At 44.0% G+C, this 15,565-nt stretch overlaps 1 protein-coding gene across 3 annotated transcripts in view; it reads left to right on the forward strand.

The window, feature by feature from the left end:
* LOC128844050 (paired amphipathic helix protein Sin3a) overlaps positions 1-15,565 on the forward strand; it is a 61,176-nt gene that overhangs the window by 6,979 nt on the left and 38,632 nt on the right. For 2 of the 3 annotated variants that reach the window (XM_054041362.1, XM_054041364.1), the window contains exons 2-3: positions 11,354-11,578; positions 13,918-14,094. In XM_054041362.1, the coding sequence (XP_053897337.1) occupies positions 11,390-11,578; positions 13,918-14,094 (366 nt within the window). In that variant the 5' untranslated portion in view covers positions 11,354-11,389. The remainder of the gene's footprint in view (positions 1-11,353; positions 11,579-13,917; positions 14,095-15,565) is intronic. The other variant, XM_054041363.1, reaches the window with a different exon arrangement.

Genomic DNA, 15,565 nt, shown 5'->3' on the forward strand with positions numbered 1-15,565 from the left:
GGGTTTGGGTGCAGGAGGGATGTGAGGCACAGCAGGGGGCTCAGGGCTGGGAGTTGGAGTGTGGGGTGCAGGAGGGGTTCGGGCTCCGGCCCGGCGCTGCTTACCTGGAGAGGCTCCGGGGTAGCAGCTGCGTGCACCAGGGCCAGGGCAGGCTCCCTGCCTGCCCTGACCCTGTGCCGCACCGTGCTGCTCCCGGAAGCGGCCGGCACCACATCCCTGCGGCCCCTGCAGTGCACGGAGCCCTCTGCCCTCTCTCCCTCCCCCTCACCCAAGTGTGGGGCCCATGGCACTACGGGGATGGCAATCCCGCGAGCTGGATTCAAAACCCTGAGAGGCCGGATCCAGCCCATGAGCTGTAGTTTGCCCACTCCTGTTCTAGCAACACCCGTGTGAGGTAGGTCAGTGCTGCTTTTCCCATTTTTCAAATGGAAAACTGAGGCACAGAGCAAATAACTAGCCCAAGGTCACATAGGAAGTCTCTGGCGGAGCAGGAAATTGAGTGCGGATCTTCTGAGTCCCAAGCACTAGCTAAGATTTCTTGTTTCCCTCCCTCTACGCACCACTCTTTCCATAGTCCGAATGAGAAGAAACTTTAAGTGTTTCAGGCTATTTTACTTTCTCAGGTAAAATCTATCCCTGTCTGACCCCCTCAGTTCCTCTCTCCCTAACTTTTCTGTCTCTTTTCTTCTCCACCCTCCTACCCCCAATCCCATTTGAATTCTTGTTCCGCAATCCTTTTATTTCTGCTAATGTTTTAAATCACCAAACCACCTTTCTTTTGTCCTTTGGATGTGTATGTGTGTGTAGATTTCTAAGGTCCACTTGTTTTCTCTCCATATTGGGTCCTCTCCTCATTTGGAGACCCTTTTCTCTCCCTCCTCTCCCTTCATTAAATCAGGTTTACCAACCTCATTCAGGCCAAGTCTATACTACACACTTACTTCAGTATAACTGCATCACTCAGGGATGTGGATTTTTCACACCCCATAGTGATATAGTTAACCCCCCAAATAGACAGCGCTATGTTGGTGGGAGAGCTTCTCCTGTTAACATAGCTACCACCTCTCGTGGAGGTAGAGTTATTAAGCCAGTGGGAGAGCTCTCTCAGGTCGGCTTAGCACTTCTGGTGAAAACCCTTTATAGCGGTGGAGCTGCGCTGATGCAAATTTGTAGTGTAGACCTGCCCTCAGTTGATGCAGTTCTGTATAGTGTCTAACATTTAAAAAACAAAGTAATAATAGAAGTATCAGCGTTGCACATATTATAGTGTTAAATCTGTATAAAACCTTTTAGGAACATATGTTAAAACTTCAGACAGCTTGTGAAAAGATGGGAATATATTGAGCTCTCCCATTTGCAAAAAAGGAGACAGTCTAGGGATACATGTACAGTATGTGACTACACAGTTTGCATAGCCTTTCTCAGAAATCTCTTACATCTTTGGGGATTGAGATCTTCTTTCTCTGTGATCGCTGTTCCATGATTAGTTCTTGAAAAAGGAACTCATCTGCCAAAAGACTCCTAGTCCTGACAGGTGTTCAGATAGAAGACCTTTAAAAATTACATTATTCTGATTACCATATTGTTCTTTTTCCATTTTGTGTTTAACAACGTATCTCAGATCTGTAGAGCTGGAAACCAGTGCTTAGATCATCTGAAAGCTTGGAATGACCAATATTAGTTTCTAGCTCTGCAGGTTTTTGAGATCTCAGCTGGTAAAATGTTGGCATTGAAGTCTTCAGCAGTGGGTGAAGAAGCAGGATGATGATCGGGCTCTCCTCCTGGGGAGAAGAAGTTAGAAACCACTTTTCCTATTTTTACTCCTAAATTTCAGTGGTTGAGTTCTGAGGCCCCTGTTCTGCAAGCTCAGTTCCAATCCCCCTGATTTGATCACTCCCTTTCAGTGTGTCAGCGTTGCTGCTCTTGCCTATAATGTTCCTTCAGGAGATGCCCTTGGTACCTGAATGGAACTAATGTGCTTCTGGTCAGTTTCATTTTGCTAGTCCTATTGAGCTATGTGAAGAGGAAGGGTTGAAAGTATGACAAACAAGAGAAGCCAGGTGTGGCACAGTGCTGTTAAAGAGAAAGGAAAGGAAAGGCACTTTCTTTGTTCCTAACCTCACTTCAGCAGCAGAAGATGCTGTCTTTGTGCATACTTCTCCTGCTCTGCATGTCCCATCAATAGTAGTAAGCAAAACTGATCAGCTGGGGAAGCACTGCAGGCAGGAACAACAGAGGTATGCTCTTCTTGTTGTCTTTTCCTGGATGGGGAATTTTAAAAAGTATGTGGAAGGGAGGATGATTTCATATCATCTTGTAAAAGAGCCTAAACATAGCAAGATAGACTACAACATACTCAAATTCCAGATATTAAGATTCTTGGCTCTTTGGCTTTGAGTTGTGGAAAGAAAGAGTCTGTTTGATCAATGGTTGCTGTGTGTACTGGATCAAGTAATCTTTAAAGTCCAGTAAGTTACCTGTTCTGCTGTCCTAGTCACTGTAACTTAATTTTTTTAATGAAGTAATAAGAGTTCCTACATCTTCTGGCTCAGAGTCCTATTGAGTACTCCACACATTTAAAATTAGAGTTACTGGTATGTTGCACAGCTGACTCACTTTAGGGATTTAGAATTTCTAGAACTCTTGCCTGTAAGCAGGTGCTTGAGTAAATGCTATGTTCTGGATGTAGAATCCAGACACAATCTGGGTTAATCTATTTCTTTGTCCTTTTAGTCTACAGTAGAGGCTTAGTGTTAGATAAAAGTATTTTTAGTACATTGGAAATATAAATACAAATAATATAGTATTTTTGTTTTAGCATCCTGAATCAGTGCATTGTCCTTCATCTTCGAGTCCTTGATACTCTATCTAGGTATTTAAATGGGTCACAATCATTACACATGTATCCTCAAAACAACATGTGTGCTTTCCCCAAGGCAAATGCATACATTTTACAGGCTATCTAAAAGATGGCACAAGTGCTGGGATTTTTACCCCGTTATTGACTCTGCAGTCATGTCTTCAACTAAGAAGTGTACCTGCACCTTGGAAGGGTTAGTGGCTTTGAAGTACCCATGTGACTGAAATTTGGAAATTTACAAATTCCTCAGTGATGCCTCCCTGGTCTTGGTCACACAATCTTCTTTCCTTCCTTACCAATCACTTTAGGGATGGCAGAGCCTTCTAGTAATGCTCTTGGAGGGAGGGATTTTGAACAAAGCAGGAGCTCATTGCATCTCCCTTTTAATGGGGAAAAGTTATTTGGGGAAGCACTAGATCAAGCCTTCAGGATCTCAGTGATGAAAATAAAGTAATTCCAGAGCCCAAGAGACCATATTTGTCTTCTCACACTAGAGACTGGTTGGCATAATGAAGATCTCCACCCAGGCCTTGGTATAGGCCAGCATTCCAGAGATTGTACCTGACCAGAGCCCCTTGAGCCTGTCCCTCTTCCTCTGAAGCAGACTTCAGCAGAATAGAGGATCATTGAGTGCTCTCTGATTTCTGCATGTTATTCTGTGGACTTTTGTACCTTTCTGCAATGTTACAGGTTTTTACCCTGGCCATTGGCTCAATCTTCACAAAGAGTGTAGCGGTGGTGGAGTCACTGAGGAAATGTCATATTCTTCCATATCTGGATGGCTGGCGGGTGAAGGTCTTTGGTCTGGTAGGAACAAGGGAAGCTGTCCAGGAATCAGCAAGTCTCTTGATGTGGCTGGGATTTATGATCAGATACAAAAAAGCAAAACATGATCCCATGTCAGCAGCTGAGTTAATATGGTGGTAGGAATGGGTCTTCCATCACAGAAAAGAGTACAAACTGCAAGACAACTTAGCAGAGCAGATCAGAGCATCCTCCAGCATCTGAGCCAAGAAGATGTCTTCCTTAATTGATCTAGCTCTGTAGGTCAGGAAGCATTTTGGTTCACAAGCTGCTCTCTCAGTGGTGACCAAAGGAATGGGGTGGGGATTACTTGTGAGGATTCAGCATCCCTTGGAGCTCAGGCAGTCCTTGCAGTTATGGGAGAGATGTAACTAAACTCGAAGTTGGAGATCATTTCAGGACCTATGATTTGGGGTAATGACTGATGCCAGCCTCAAGGGTTGGGGAACCACTCTGCAGTACCATTCATCCCACATGGGAGAGATCTCTGCATGTGAACTGGCTGAAGTTTAGAGTAGTGTGTGCTGGTCTCCAAGGACCAGAGACAGGAATAAGCAGTGTTGCCTGGATTGCCAGCAAGCAGGATAGTGCCAGGAGTGGAAAGCTGTCTCAGGCTGTAGTTATTTTTGTATATTGGGCAGAACACAATTTGTTGCTCACTAAAGAGGTCCATGTGGCATGGTCCCTCAACATTTAGTCTGAGCTGCTGAAATTCCATCTGACGGATTGGTTGCTTAGGACAGGGTTTTTTCCATCTAGTCTGCACTCTTTGGGATGAGTGCCCCGTCAATGTCTTGTTTGCAACAGTGAACAACAGCAAGTTTCCAAAACTATGCACCTAAATCAAGGAATCTTAAGCTTTACTTCATAAATGGATCATGCCTTCTCCTGTATCTTCTTTCCTCGTCCCTCTCATCTCAGTAAAGAGGCAGTTGTCCCAGAGTGAAAACTTAATCTTGTCCTCCACTTTCTTTGGTGGGTAATGGTTTAATTCCTGTCTTTTTGCTTTGAAGGAGATTTTTGCATCACACTCAGCTGTCCAGTTAACTAGCAGAGTTCCTGTTTGAAATGATTATTGTAATGCAACTGGGATTTTATTGTATTGTATTATGATGCCTAGAGTCCTGTACAGATTATTTTTTAATTTAAATATAAATAAATAATTGCTTTTGAACATAGTGAGGGCATTGAAGTTCTCTTTTTATGGCTTCCAACGGGGCTAGAAAAGATGACAAAGCCTCTAGGTCTTTAATGCATGTGAATAATCATTTTTGTATTAAGGAAACTTTAATTTGCAGATGGATTCCCTTACTCTCTCTCTCTCTCCCTCCCCTTTGAGTACAGGTTTATTTCATGGGGCATAGTCATTTCTTGGGCCAAGAGGAAGTTTGTGGATGAGTTCTGACAAGTAGCAATCTGGAGTTTGGTCCACATGCTCAAACACTAACCTTCACTCTATAATGGTGAATCTGTGGATGTGGCCTTCGGATATAGTGCTAGGAGCTGCTCTCAGACATGAGGTATCCTAATGTCCCAGGTAGTGAGTCTGCATGGTATATCCCAATCCAAAATATGGGACCTCTCATCATAGAAATAAGGCTTTTGGTATTCTCTTGTAAACTCACTTTCTGCACAGGAGTACCACCAGTCTGGAAGCCCAGCCTAGTCTGAGTTCTAACTGGGTTATTGACAGTTTTCATATCTCGTTATATTAGTGTTAGATGATGAGTAAGCATTCAACTAGAGAGCGGAGGCAGCTACAGTGCTTGCAGGGGAGTGGAGGTGCCAAAGCTTCATCTCTGCTACCTATCACTAAGGGTATGTCTACTGTATGAACTTAGGTCGATTTAATAGAAGTTGATTTTTTTAGAAATCGATTTGATACAATGGATTTTGTGTCCCCACTAAGTGCATTAAGTCGGTGGTGTGCGTCCACAGTACCGAAGTTAGCGTCGACTTTCGGAGTGTTGCACTGTGGTAGCTATCCCACAGTTCCCGCAGTCTCCGCCACCCGTTGGAATTCTGGGTTGAGCTCCCAATGGCTGATGGGGCAAAAACATTGTCGCGGGTGGTTCTGGGTACATGTATTCAGGCCCCCCTCCCTCCATCTGGGAAAGCTGTGGTAAAAAATAGTTTCTCGCCTTTTTTCCTGGGTTACCTGTGCAGATGACATACCACGGCAAGCATGGAGCCCGCTCAGCTCACTGTCACCGTATGTCTCCTGGGTGCTGCTGGCAGACGCGGTACTGCAATGTTACACAGCAGCATCCCCTTGCCTTGCCTTGGAGACGGCAGACTGTGCAATACAACTGCTAGTCGTCGTCGTCATCCCATGGGTGCTCCTGGCCGACCTCGGTTAGGTTGGTCGGGGGAGCCTGGACAAAAATGGGAATGACTCCAGGTCATTCTCTTCTTTAAGTTTCGTCTAATGGAGATTCAGTCCTGCCTGGAATATCATGCCAGCTGGAGGCTTCTGCCTCAGGCTGCTCTCTGTTGGCAGCACCGTGCAGTCGCACCTACCCCAGCCTACCCCTTGCTCCCATGGCTCATGAAGCCTGGACAGTAGTAAGGAGCAGTTCAACTATAGGCTGAGCAAGTGCAGAATGGTGGTAGAATGTGCCTTTGGACGTTTAAAAGCTCGCTGGCACAGTTTACTGACTTGGTTAGACCTCAGCGAAACCAATATTCCCATTAAAAAGCAACAGAGGGTCCTGTGGCACCTTTAACACTAACAGAAGTATTGGGAGCATAAGCTTTCGTGGGTAAGAACCTCACTTCTTCAGATGCAGAAGCTGCTCCATATTCCTGACTTGCATCTGAAGAAGTGAGGTTCTTACCCACAAAAGCTTATGCTCCCAATACTTCTGTTAGTCTTAAAGGTGCCACAGGACCCTCTGTTGCTTTTTACAGATTCAGACTAACATGGCTACCCCTCTGATACTTGACAATATTCCCATTGTTATTACTGCTTGCTGTGTGCTCCACAATATCTGTGAGAGTAAGGAAGAGACGTTTATGGCGGGGTGGGAGGTTGAGGCAAATCGCCTGGCCACTGATTACGCACAGCCAGATACCAGGGCGGTTAGAAGAGCACAGCAGGGCGCACTGTGCATCAGAGAAGCTTTGAAAACCAGTTTCATGACTGGCCAGGCTATGGTGTGAAAGTTCTGTTTGTTTCTCCTTGATGAAAACCTGCCCCCTTGGTTCACTCTACTTCCCTGTAAGCCAATCGCCCTCCCCTCCCCCCTTTTAGCTCCGTTTGCAGAGGCAATAAAGTCATTGTTGTTTCAAATTCATTCATTCTTTATTAATTTGTCACACAAATGGGGGGATAACTGCCAAGGTAGCCCGGGAGGGGTGAGGGAAGACGGAAGCACAGAGGTGGGGTAGTTGTAGGAGCACCCCCTAGAATGGCATGCAGCTCATCATAGAAGCGACATGTCTGAGGCTCTGACCTGGAGCGGCCATTTGCCTCTCTGGTTCTTTGGTAGGCTTCACGGGGCTTGCCTGAGCTTCTTAAGTTTCACATGACACTGCTGCGGGTCCCTATTGTAGCCTCTGTCCTTCATGCCCTTGGAGACTTTTTTTCAAATATTCCAGCATTTCGTCTTTTGGAATGGAGTTCTGATGGCACGGATTCGTCTCCCCATAAAGTGATCAGATCCAGTACCTCCTGTTTGGTCCATGCTGGAGCTCTTTTGCGATTCTGGGACTCCATGGTCACCTGTGCTGATGAGCTCTGCATGGTCACCTGTGCTGATCAGCTTGCCATGCTGGCCAAACAGGAAATGAAATTCAAAAGTTTGCGGGGCTTTTCCTGTCTACCTGGCTAGTGCATCTGAGTTGAGAGTGCTGTCCAGAGCAGTCACAATGGAGCATTCTGGGATAGTTCCCGGAGGCCAATTCCATTGAATTATGTCCACGCTACCCCAAATTCGACCCAGCAGGGTCGATTTCAGCGCTAATCCCCTTGTCGGGGAGGAGTACAGAAATCGATTTTAAGAGCCCTTTAAGTTGACAAAAATGGCTTCGTCGTGTGGATGGGTGCAGGGTTAAATCGATCTAACGCTGCTAAATTCGACCTAAACTCGTAATGTAGACCAGGGCTAAGAGAGTGAGGAGGAAAAGCCCTTTCCAGGTTGGATGGACTGCCTACATACAGTGCCGCACAATTATTGTGTACTCTGGTGTTTAAGGCAGCTGTCTAGCTTATAGCATGCAGCCTCCGTGTGTAATTTGTGCAAAAATGGCCTTGGATCTTTAGTGAAAATTCAGAGCGAACAGGGCCTGGTTTTAAGTTTACATCCAAAACATCCACATACAGTTTACTGTGTGGAACTTCATTGTCTGCCTTGGGAAGCTAAAGGGTTGAATTGACCCTGTAAGAATTTTAAACTGGTCTACCAGGCAGTCTAGGAATTCCAGACTTGATCGTTAGACGACTAAGCCAATCTTGCCAGCAGATGACTTGTAGCTGATAACTCATCCATGCACCTTTGCGAGACTGTAGTAAATCTATAATCTGAGATCTTCTGTTGCTCCTTGAAAGAAAAGGCTGACCTTGTAGTCCCAGGTGGAATTGTAATCCTCATAACAGTAAGTGTGCAAGACTCTTCTAGCAGTTATTTGGCCTTACACAGCTTTTTATGCAGCTCAGCATCTACTTTAACCCTTGACTAGCCCAGCAAAAGTGAAAAATGGAATGTGTTTCTTTGGGCAAAGACACACAAACAGCAGAGCTTTGTTAGACGTATATTAGAGAGTCTCTGCAACTGTATCTTTCGCTCAGTGTTTCTGTATTCTGGAATTATACCCCTGTGCACGTTCTACATTAGGCCTGTTATAGCTGGCTCACTTGCTACTTGGCTGCAAACTGTGAATTTGGATTGAAAAGTTTCATGCCCGGTTTGTTGGGGAGAAGTGGGAGGAGAGAGAGCATTAACTTTGTAACTGCTGGAAGTGCTTTTGTGATGGTTGCATTACTGTGGAATGCTACTGCTCTGTTAAAAGGGTAAGGAATGAACTAAGCCTAGAGAGACTAACAATGTAAGAATGGGGAGGGGACAGAACAAAAGTTAAGTGGACACATAGGGACTTACCTCTAAGCTGCTCCATATTCCTGAGCACGCATTGTGAGTGAGTGCTATCAAGGCTTTGCTTTGACTTGACTTAGGCCTGGTCTACACTACAGCGTTAGGTTGACATCAGGCAGCTTACGTGGACCTAACTCTGTAAGCATCTACAGTAAAATGTAGCTCCTACTAATACAAGTAGCCCAGTACATTAACTTAATAACTCCATCTCCGCTAGAGGCGTAGCACTTAGGGCGCCCCATTGTCCATGAAGGCACTGTGTTACTTACATTGCCTGTTGGCTGTCAGCCCAGCAAGGGGCTCACAGCTGGAGTCTCCGCCTACTCCCCAGGAGTGGGATTCCAGCTGTCACTGCCCACATGGTTAAGTCAGCAGAAGCTCCTGGTGAGGGCGCACACCATCGACAGAAGGAGCAAGGTGTGGACGTGAACCATCGCTTTAATAACTGCAGCAGCTATATGTTGACTTAACATGTCGACTTAATATTGTAGGGTAGACATGCCCTTATTACCATGTTGATGTGAAATCCTAGATGGGGCTTCTATCAAAGGTGCATAGCCAAATTCTGCTGTTTTACTTGTTTAGATTCCAGCTATGCTATCTGTAAAATATTTTTTTACAAAGCTAAAATGTTTCTAAACCCTAGGAGGGTAACAGTAAATGAAATCATGGGGCAGATGCTGGAGTCATTTGCAGAGATCAGTCCAAAAACAGCAGATAAAACCAGGAAAATCAACTCCGTTTCTCCTGGATTTTTGCCTTTTTGTTCTCCAGATGTCACTGTGGTCTGCTAGTCTCAGTACCCTGTGAATTAGGTTTTAGTAATTTCCTCCTCCTCCTCGTTCCAGAGCTTATTGATCAGTATCAGAAGGCCCTTTACAATAGATATGGTAGGTTCCTGATGGGGGAGTCTCTTCTGAGAGAGGGGTGCAAGCTTCACAGTACAACTTCAACAAATAAAAAAGTGAGATCCTGCAAGAAGAGGAGAGAAAGAACTAGTAAAGGAGAAAAGAGGCTCCAGGGAAAGCAGTAAGAAGTTACACAATTAGTCTGTACCTTAAATTACGCATGGACTCTTGATACACCATTTGCTGTGCATATGCTTGTTCTACATACATATATTGATGATCACTGTTTGTCATCTGGTTGGCTAATTAAGCACTCAAACTGAAGAGTCAGTATAACTTCACAACTTAGAAATTTTTTGGAAGCTCATTGAAGTGAGGCGTGAAGGTTGTTGGTTTATGGGTGTTTTTTTGGGGAGGGGAGTGGGGCGGGTGAGCCCAGTTACATCTGCTGGGGGACCGCTTCTGTTAGGTTCCTTGCTAGCAGTGAATTGTTCATTAATTACACTGAAACTGGCAAGGCTATATATTTGCTTTGGAAAGACCCAGGTGTATTCCAGACCGAGAAGAGAGAGTTTCGCTCTTTAGGATGTGGTGCTGGATTGGAGAAAGAGACTGAATGTGCTTGAACACTCTCTGGTTGTATGAAGAATAAATAACTTCTCAGGAGTGACATTAACTATCACAACCTAAAAGGCAGCAGTTGTTGAATATCCTGGCTGGAAAGGAGAGGTCATGCAATTAAAGTGAAGAATTTACAGAATTTGAAGGGGTGGGAGGGCAGAATAGTGACACAAATTTAGAGTGAATTAGGGAAACACTATTTGGATTAGAGCAGGAGCATATGTCTTTTGGGTATGTGTTGCAGGAAGATCTTGAGGGAGCTGCAGGTGGGTTGTTCATCATTGTCTTCTGATGTCCTGAGGAAACATTGGGTCCAGTTTTTGACACTTAGTGACACTGGTGATCTGCAATGACACTGGGGGCTAGGTAAAACTTATTGGAGAGGGATGTGGAATCAAAACTAAATTTACTAGCAAGTCTTCAGGGTTTTTTTTTTCTTTTTTTTTTTTTTTTTCTTGTTCTGGATTTACTACTAACTTTATTTCAGTGTGTAAAATCTGAGAGAACCTGATTTTGGCCCCTACATTATTTAGATTAGAGTTAAATTCCCTACCCTCTCCCAAAGCTTCTTGAAACCCCTTCCCACAGGGCTGGCTAGCATCAAACCTGGGCTGTTGCCGCTGCAGGTTCACAGCTGACATACACTGAAAGTGTAAAACTCATAGTAAGCACTTCAGTGGATATCTGAAGGCTTTTTAAGATTCACCGCCACAGTGAAAGAGCTACTTGGACTTCTGTTGCCAGAAACTCCTCAACCATCTCCAGTCTGTGTTGAATGGAAACGTGGCTTTGTTCAGAATCTACATATGTTAACGATGTTCAAATTAGAAATGTACTTCAGTTCAGTTTGTTGAAGAAATTATCAACTTCTACTTTCAACCTGAATATTTGAGTTCTAAAACAGGCTAGTATCTAAAAAAATGCAATTTTACTATTTCACCTGAAAAAATTAATCCTGATTCCAAATGCACATCCCCCCTCAAAAAAATTATCCAAGAAATAATTAAGTTAAATGGATGCCCAGAAACCTGCCTTACCTATGTTATGCCTCCTGTTGATGAGCTCAACATCATATTCATTAAGGGAGAATGATTAATCACTTCTGTTTGTTAATTGAACTGTTTTAGCAGGTTTTGTAGTGCTTCCCTGAGCATGAGTTCAGAATGAAGCGGCGATTGGATGAGCAGGAGTCACCGGTGTACACGTCACAGCAGAGACGTATCACCAGCAGCACAGAAGCTTTCCAACACCAGCACCGTATGCTTGCTCCAGCACCTCCTGTATATGAGGCGGTTTCGGAGACCATGCAGTCTGCCACTGGAATTCAGTACTCTGTAACTCCCAGCTACCAGGTATGCTCGCTTGTTACTTAGTGTGAACCAGAGAATAATTCAGTCTCGTTGTGTGAACAGCAATAACCATACAATGCAAGATGCATATTTAATAATCTATGGTGGGGTTCTACATGTGACAGCAATTATTATTTTGCCAACAATGGCCTCTTAAGTTAAGACCCCAATTTAACAGTATATTTAAGCACGTGCCTGATTTTAAGCACTTGCTTTAAGTCCCATGATTTTAGTGGCAACTGATCACAAGCTCAAAATTAGGTATGTGCTTAAGTACCTCGTTGAGTTAAGGCCTAAATTGGGGACCCTGGTACCCTGATCTCTGAATTATCTCCTAGTCAGAAGTAGGCCAGTAAGTGTTTTTTCCCCCCCCCCCTCCCCCCCCCTTTTAAGTAGGATAGTTTGTCCTGCAGCCAGTCAACCTTTGCTGTGGTCTTTTCAGCTCATAAACTCAGCAAGACTGGATTGGATCAATACTTGGATGGGAGACTTCCAGGGAAAATCCAGGTGCAGCGGGAAGTGATGCGGGTGATTGATTAGGTGGCATTCTTCCCTTTGAGCTTCTGACTTTTTGTGCTTATTAAAGGAACACTGCCAATTTGAACATTGCGTCATCTGAAAAATTTGTACTTCTTAATCTAATGTAAGATTTCTATAAATGAAACACTAGAGAGAAATATTTGTCCTCTATTTTTCCCAGTGTTTTAGTTTTTGCCAGCACTCTATATATCATCCTTGTCTTGGTTTTGTTGCTGGTCAGTTGCACTTCCCATCTCATGCACTGGCCTGGGGACCAACTCATGTGCGCACACTACCCCAGGCTCTCCAAAAGGATGTTCACTACTAACCGCAACAGCAGGCAGATAGCAGGCAGGCATGTACTCGCAGATGGGGATAGAGGGCTGGAGAGTTGGCCCAGGTAAGTTTGATGTTGCTCTCAGGCCTTCTTAAAAGTCTTCTAAATGTGAATAGGGGAGCAAAAAAACCTTGCTTGTTTTTTGTTTTGTTTTGAAGCAGGTGCTCTATTAAAAAAACTGGATTCTTTTAAATCAAATTTTTAAAAAATTCAAGCTAAGTATTCATTAAAGAATTTTTAAATTGAACTCTTTTTGCTCCTTTATGATGTATAAAGGAGGCTGAAAAGTGCATGTTCAAAAGAGTTTGTTCTGCTTGTCTTTCTGGATTTTTCTAAAGATAAGCATCAAGTTTGGGTCTTCCCAGGTTCTTGCTGGAGGATCTCTGGGGGGTCCAAAGGATATTAATTGAGAGTTCTAACACCTAAATTGAAGAGCTGTGGTGTTGAATCTTTAACAAAGGCTTTCTTTATCTAAAATGTTCGTCATTGTGCCATTAAATAGGTGGTAGTAGAGTTAAACTCTGGTTTTGTTTCTGTCTCATAGAATCAGAGTTTAAGGGCAGAAGGGACCACTTTATCATCTAGTCTGACCTTCTGTATCTCACAGGCCGCCAGCCCTACCCAGCTCATGCACACTAAACACAACAACTGAAATGAGACCAAAGTATTGCAGCCCATAGGAGACTAGAACGTTATGAGCCATGGGCAGAGACTAGGAAGGACCCAGGTGCACTGATGCCTGTGGCCCCCAAGATGGCAGGGAAATGCTTAAGTGAGAGAGACCCAGAAAATACTGGCAAGTGACCCACACTTACACGCTGCAGAGGAAGGTGAAAACCCCCCAAGGCTCTTGTGGTGGTGTCACGTCACTAGTTCTCCAGTCACTAGAGAGCTTTCCAGGCTGGACCAGACCTGAATTTCTATCATAAACCCAGAGAGGGTTCCCGCCTTTTGTACTTCTGAAAAGAATCTTCAAGACCTCTGTAAATCAGAGAAAATGAAAGAAACCAGCCTTTTTTTTTTTTTTTTTTTTTTTTTGCAGGTCATGGTTAAAGAGCCCAAAATGCATTTAATGAATAAGGCTGTTAGTCTTGGTGCTATGGTGAAAGTACAGACTTGGTGACATTCTGCCAATTCAAAATTGTACAAAACAGCTACAGTGCACAGCTGCTCAAGGAATTGTATAAAGGTTATTATACCCACTTTACAGATAGTCACCAGATGAAATTCATGCAGCATCTGTGCATTCAGGAATGGATAGGACTCTAGGCTGCTTTTAAACCAGCTTCACAATAAGCAGCAGTTGTTTCACCACAGAAGTGTTGCATTTCAGTACTGTGAGGGTTGCGCCTTGATGAAAGGCGCTATGTAAGTCCATGTCCGCACTGAAGCATGAATTGTTAGTGTACACAGTTTTTCCAGTAGGGAATTTCCAAGAGCAGATAAAGCTCTAACCCCCAGCTGCTTTCTTATATTCTTTCCCCAGGTGTCGGCTGTGCCACAGAGCTCAGGCAGTCATGGCCCTGCTATAGCGACCGTCCATAGTGGACATCATCACACTACACCAGTGCAGCCTCATGGAAGCCAGGTGGTGCAGAGTCATGCTCACCCGACCCCTCCAGCAGCACCAGTGCAGGGGCAGCAGCAGTTCCAGAGGCTTAAGGTAACACCAAGCTCCAACTGATCATTCTGTAAAATGGGTGTTTTGAAGGGCAGCATCTGCTTAATTGGTGGTAGTTTCATCTGCACAGGTATCTGATCTAACTGGATGAGATATCTCAGGTAATAGTTGCTGATTTTGTAATAATGTTTTTGTAATGAAGGAGGGTTAGGCTAGATATATGGACGGCTTGGTGGGAGTTGGAACTTGGCCTTTGGCATGGTGTTCAGAACAAACCCAAGGAGTCTGGCATAAGCATTATGTGTAGGTAATACAGAGTCCCATGTAGTCTGTGCTGTACCAATGTTCATCAGCAAAACCCCTGACTTCTGTGACCTGGTAAACTCTGTGGTGAGCTTCAGTTTTTGTAGCAGCCTAAATGAATGGAAAAATCACATTTTATTGAATGTCAAAAGTAAGTATTGAAGTACTGTATATTCATTCAATAAAATCTTTAAAAGCTATCGACTTCTGTTTGTGTTATGCTGCTGCAGAGCAGGCAGCAGTTTCTGAGGCTTGTGCCAGAAGTTTGGGGGTAATCTGGGGCGCTTGGCTATTGCATATGTAATTCCAGTCTCCCAGAAGAGCCAGTTGGACTGCCTGTTAAAAGCTTTCCTGATGAGCCACAGAAGCCTGGAATTCATGACTTGAAAGCTGGCCCTATACACTGTTAATATTTCAGTATGAAGAAGGGGATTTAGACTGTGTAAGCCAAAGACTCCCCCTCCTGCCTCCGTTAATGCATTTTCTTTTCAAATGCTGTAGCAAAATAATGAAATCTGGAATTCTAATCAACAGGTTTGGGGAGGAAAGAAGGTGGGCGAAGGAGCTCTGATGCAGAGCCCATATGTGAAAGGGTTAAACTACCACAGCATCTAGAGGCTTTTCTGAATGTTTCCTGAAAATGTTGCTTTGCGTGGGTGGGTGTTGCGGAGATGCTTGGGAGTGAGCAAGGCTCTGTTCTTACACTGTTTGCAATAAATTCCCTTAACCCCCTTCCCCCACCAAAAATAACACATTGAAGTGGTTAAATTCAGATCAGCTGTAGTAAGCACACATGTATATGATTCTATGTCTATTTCTTACTCCTCTCTTTTGGAAAACATATTGAAGTGTCTTTCGTTGCTCCCACATTTTAAAACAGTAAACAGAGCAATAGAGTGCTTACTTTCCAGGGGACCTACTTTCCCAGAGTCTGCTCCTTTTGAAATCAATGGCAAAACCTCTGATGGTTCAAGATCAGACTTTAGATGAATATGGATTAAAAACTCTTTTAATTAGCTTTTTAATTAACTTCAGTATTTCCCATACAATAAAACAGGAACAACTCCATGACAGTCTCAGATATTATTCCAGAAGGCTTCTATTGCATTTAGAGCTTTCATACCTCCAGACAATCTGGTAACGAGCAAAGTGGGGGATGGATGGCTCCTGAGGTATATTCATTTGTAGCCTGACTTTCAGACATAAGAAG

This window comes from Malaclemys terrapin, chromosome 10 (assembly GCF_027887155.1).
Source record: "Malaclemys terrapin pileata isolate rMalTer1 chromosome 10, rMalTer1.hap1, whole genome shotgun sequence".
In the NCBI taxonomy this organism is placed as follows: Eukaryota; Metazoa; Chordata; order Testudines; family Emydidae; genus Malaclemys; species Malaclemys terrapin.